Source organism: Rhinolophus sinicus, linkage group LG02 (genome assembly GCF_036562045.2).
Source record: "Rhinolophus sinicus isolate RSC01 linkage group LG02, ASM3656204v1, whole genome shotgun sequence".
In the NCBI taxonomy this organism is placed as follows: domain Eukaryota; kingdom Metazoa; phylum Chordata; class Mammalia; order Chiroptera; family Rhinolophidae; genus Rhinolophus; species Rhinolophus sinicus.
In genome coordinates, this window is record NC_133752.1 from 146,239,512 (window position 1) to 146,243,993 (window position 4,482).

Genomic DNA, 4,482 nt, shown 5'->3' on the forward strand with positions numbered 1-4,482 from the left:
ATTGAAATACAAAAAGTATTACATTATAAATTGAGAACATACATGCTTTTATATCTTATAAGCAAATAAAATAGTGGTGCATATAGACCTATATTATTAGAAACACTTTGTAAAACAGAAAAATATTTGTTGCCATATATACAAATATCTTTGATATAACATTTTTACAAGAACAAGAATAACTAGGACCCTTAGAATACAAAATTTGTCCACTGTATAATGGCTTTACAAATATCAGTGAATCATTTCCTGCATAATATTCTTTTCACAGCATCTTTCACATCTCTGTTTCTCAGACTATATATTAGAGGATTTAGCATTGGTATTACAAGTGTGTAGAACACAGCTACAAGCTTGTTTAGCTCTGGTGAGGAGATGGCCCCGGGTTGGGCATACATGAAGAACACAGTCCCATAGAATAAACTCACCACTGCTATATGGGAGCCACAGGTGGAGAAGGTCTTACTCCTGCCTCGGGTCGAGGGGATCTTTAGGACAGTGGAGAGGATATAAGCATAGGAAACCAGAATGACAGTTGTGGTGGTGATGATGATAAGAGCAGAGAGAATGAACAGTACAATCTCATTTACAAAAGTGTCAACACATGAGATCTTGATTAAGGCTGGGACATCACCGAAAAAGTGGTCCAATCTGTTTTCTCCACAGAAACGCAAACTAAAGGTGAAACCTGTTTGGACTATGGAGTTGATGCCTCCACAGATATAGGACCCAGTTACCAACTGAACACAGACTTTCTGGGACATGTGCACAGGGTAAAGGAAAGGGGAGCAAATGGCCGAGAATCGATCCAATGCCATGACAGCCAGAAGAAAGCCTTCAGTTGTGACAAACAGGGCAAAGAAGAAAAACTGGGCTGCACAGCCATTGTAAGAAATTTTCTTTTCATGTGACAAGAAATCGGCTAAAGTTTTGGGGGCAATGACTGTGGAGTAGCAGAGATCTAAATAGGACAAGTTTCTAAGAAAGAAATACATCGGTGTTTGAAGTCTGGAGTCCATCTTGATGACAATTATCATGCTGACATTTCCCACCACAGTGACCATGTAGATCAGCGAGAATACTAGGAATAAGAGGCCCTGTAGCTTTGGATGGGTTCTGAACCCCAGCAGAATAAACTCAGTTACCTCTGAGTAATTCCCATTAAGCTCATTTTTCATAGCTGAGACATAGGTGGAACTCAAGAGATGGTAAAAATGACAGAAATGAGTGAACAGAATACCTGTTTTAGTAAAAATAACTACAAACCAGCACATAAAAAAATTGTTTCATATCATATTGTTCCCAATATTTTACAAATCACTAATGAACATAATAAATTACTATTTTAAAAAAGTCTTCCTAGCGAAGAGTTCAATCTGATTGATTAGCCTTTTTACATACACTTATTTGCAAATAATGTAGATTTGCCTTAGAGGAAGTGTGCTTTGGGGAAATGAAGATTCTAGGAAAATGTCTGGAAACAAGAGCTTCTATTTTTTCTTTCTTGATTTATTATCAGTTTACTGGCATTGAACGTTGTCTCCTTTAGTGGAAGATATTTCTCACAGACATTATAATCCATTAAAGATTATACTTGGAGAGCAAATTTGTCCAGTTGATGGTCTCATTTTATTTCTTAATGATTAGTTTACTATAGAAAAATAATACACACAAAAAAAATAATACACAAAGATTGTATCTGTCTTTCTTATATTAGGAGAAAGATTTCACATTCTGTCAAAAGCATCATCTTTTTACACATGAACCTCATATCCTTATTTCTTCTATTATTTTTGTCCCTACAGTGACATACACTCAGTGGCACCATTCATCTGCTAAAAACACAAGTGATTCTTGCTTATATTTGCTATACACAATGAAATCACTTTTATTGCCTGCCTGCCTTCCTTTCTTCCTTCCTTCCTAACTTCTTTCCTTCCTTCCCTCTTTTGTTTTCTTTGGATTTTATAGATTGGAATACAAGTGGAGAATTCTAAGATCTTGGGCAGAGATTTTTCTGACTTTTCAGAAATATCCATACCTCTTCATATAAAGGACAGAAGGCACACAGGACAATTTAAAGATAGCTATAAATAAGGAAAAGGGAAGAAATATCTACTTAAACAAGCTTGCATTATATGTGTTTAGACTTATGCTATTGTAACTATAAAATATCCTTAAATGACATACATCAGAAAGGTAGAAAAAAATATTTTTATTCTAATTTTATGAATGGGGAAATGGATACAAAAAAGATTTAAGAGGCTTTTTTATTATAGTCATGAGATTGAACAGCATAGTGGTTTACTATTCAATAATCTATCATACTATGTAAAAGAAAACTGACAATAAACTTATGAAAATCTTTTATAATTTTATAATTATACAAATCAAATTGATAATTCTGTATATATGTAAATTTATATATAAATTACCATAAAATTATTAGGTTGGTGCAAAAGTAATTGCAGTTTTTGCATTTTTTTAACCTTTTAAACTGCAATTACTTTTGCACCAACCTAATATATGTGATATAAACTATAAAATGTCTCTTGTAATTTTTGTTAGTCATTGCTATGATTTCACTAATTCTGACATTCCTTTAAGACAGACTGGGACTGTAGAAGTATGTTAGAATCAACTTGGTCTAGTTCAATACCTTCATTTTTGAAAATTTAAAGGTTAACAGCAATGTTGACTTATTAATTTTAGAAGGCAGAAGAAGGATCAAAATAACCTCTGGTAGGACCTGTCAACTACAAAAATGCATGTTTTCCTCAAATTCATATTTTACTAAACAAATTTCCGCTTTCAACATAAAAGTTGGAAAAAAAAGATGTAGCTAATGCTATCAGAAAGAGAAAAGTGTTGAAAATCAATTAAATATGAGATATTCTCAAGAACAGATACTACTTCTGATGTTAGTAAACTCTGTAAAATATGTGAAATCAAGTATATTCATGGAGAAACAAAAGGATGAAAAGAAGCAAACCTTTAACAGGAAGTTTTTCTGTAACATGGATTGCATTTCTTCACTATTCAGATCATGACTCCATATTCCTACCTGAAGAAGTAGTAGCAAATATTTTAGCTTCTCTCTTTCTAAGTTCACTGTACTTTTTTTATTGATTAAACCAACAAATAGACCTGGGAATGGGTCCTGAGAAAAATTCTCTCTTGGGGAGGGAAACCAGAGCAGTGGGCATTCCCTCTGCAAGATATTAACCAGGGATTAAGGTTTCTCTAATCAGTAATATGTTTTGTATCACACTGCAAAAAGGAAAGAAGTTACTAATCAGTAAACTCACAAAACTTTTACAAAGCTAAGAAGGGCTCTCTAGAAAACACAAGAAATAACCTTCTACTTATAAAACAAAACAATTTTTTTGAAAGACACATTTGAATGAGAAGTACTGGATTATTTTCATAATTTCCATTGAGTAAAATGCATGATTTTTCATTTGAATGTCTTATGACCCTTACTTTTAGACTCATTTCTCATCTGTACTGTAAATACACCATGTTTTATATTAGAAGAAAATTAATGCAGAAAATAATCTAAAGAGTCAGTGGAAGAGTTGGGGGAAAAGGGGAGTTTTTAAGTAACATAGATAGTAGCAAGAACAGGCAGTCATACTTGCATCTATGATTTCAAGGCACAAGAAGAGGTGGTTAAAAGATCCAGAAGCCAGGGAATTTTGTCAAGAGTAAGAACTATGGTGTGGATTGTCCACTAGGTGCTAGAACCAAAAAGACAAACACCCTAAGAAGCATATTGAAAGAAAAATAAATTCCCTCTCTTCATACAACCTCAGTTCTGCTGTGATAGTGTGAAAGCAGCCATAGACAATACGTAAATGATTGAGTGCAACTGGATTTGGACCTCAATAATGACCACTACTGTAGAATATACCAAGTTTCCTCAACTAACATGGGAATCTGACAAAAATTTTCCTGACTTTCCACAGTCATGTTCTGTGCATTTCAAAACGATCCAAGTTTATGCTGATAATACTTCCCTTTAGCACCAAAAACTTTCTTTGGCTCTTATAATTCAAATTTGTCATAATGCATTCTTAGTTTTCCTTTATCAAAAAAGTTTCTTATTTTGCCTTCAATTCTAAAAGCATATTTTTCCTAGATATAGCATTTGGTTTGGTCTCCCCTTCTCCTTTCTTTAAGCACTTTAAAGATGTTCCATTGTCTTCTGGTTTGAATTGTTTCTGAAAAATGTCTGTGCTTTAACTTTTATTTGCTTGCATGTAATGTTTCTTTTTCCCTCTTGCTACTTTAATAATGTCTCCTTTGCATTCATTTTCAGAAACTGTATTCTAATGTGCCTTCATTTCGTTTTCTTTCTGTTTATCTTGCTTGAGTTTTTGTGAATTTTCTTGCAACTGTGTGCTTACAGTTGTCATCAACTTTGAAATAAATTTTGCTCATTATAGTTTCTAATATTTTTCTGGCCCCTCTTTTTCCAAT

The 4,482-nt window shown here is 33.4% G+C and overlaps 1 protein-coding gene across 1 annotated transcript; it reads right to left on the reverse strand.

Annotated features, from left to right (window-relative positions):
* Positions 1 to 242: 242 nt before the first annotated feature.
* LOC109443848 (olfactory receptor 9S13) lies at positions 243 to 1,178 on the reverse strand. The gene has a single exon (XM_019724694.2). It carries the CDS (start codon positions 1,176 to 1,178, stop codon positions 243 to 245), a length of 936 nt encoding a protein of 311 aa, XP_019580253.2.
* Positions 1,179 to 4,482: the final 3,304 nt, after the last annotated feature.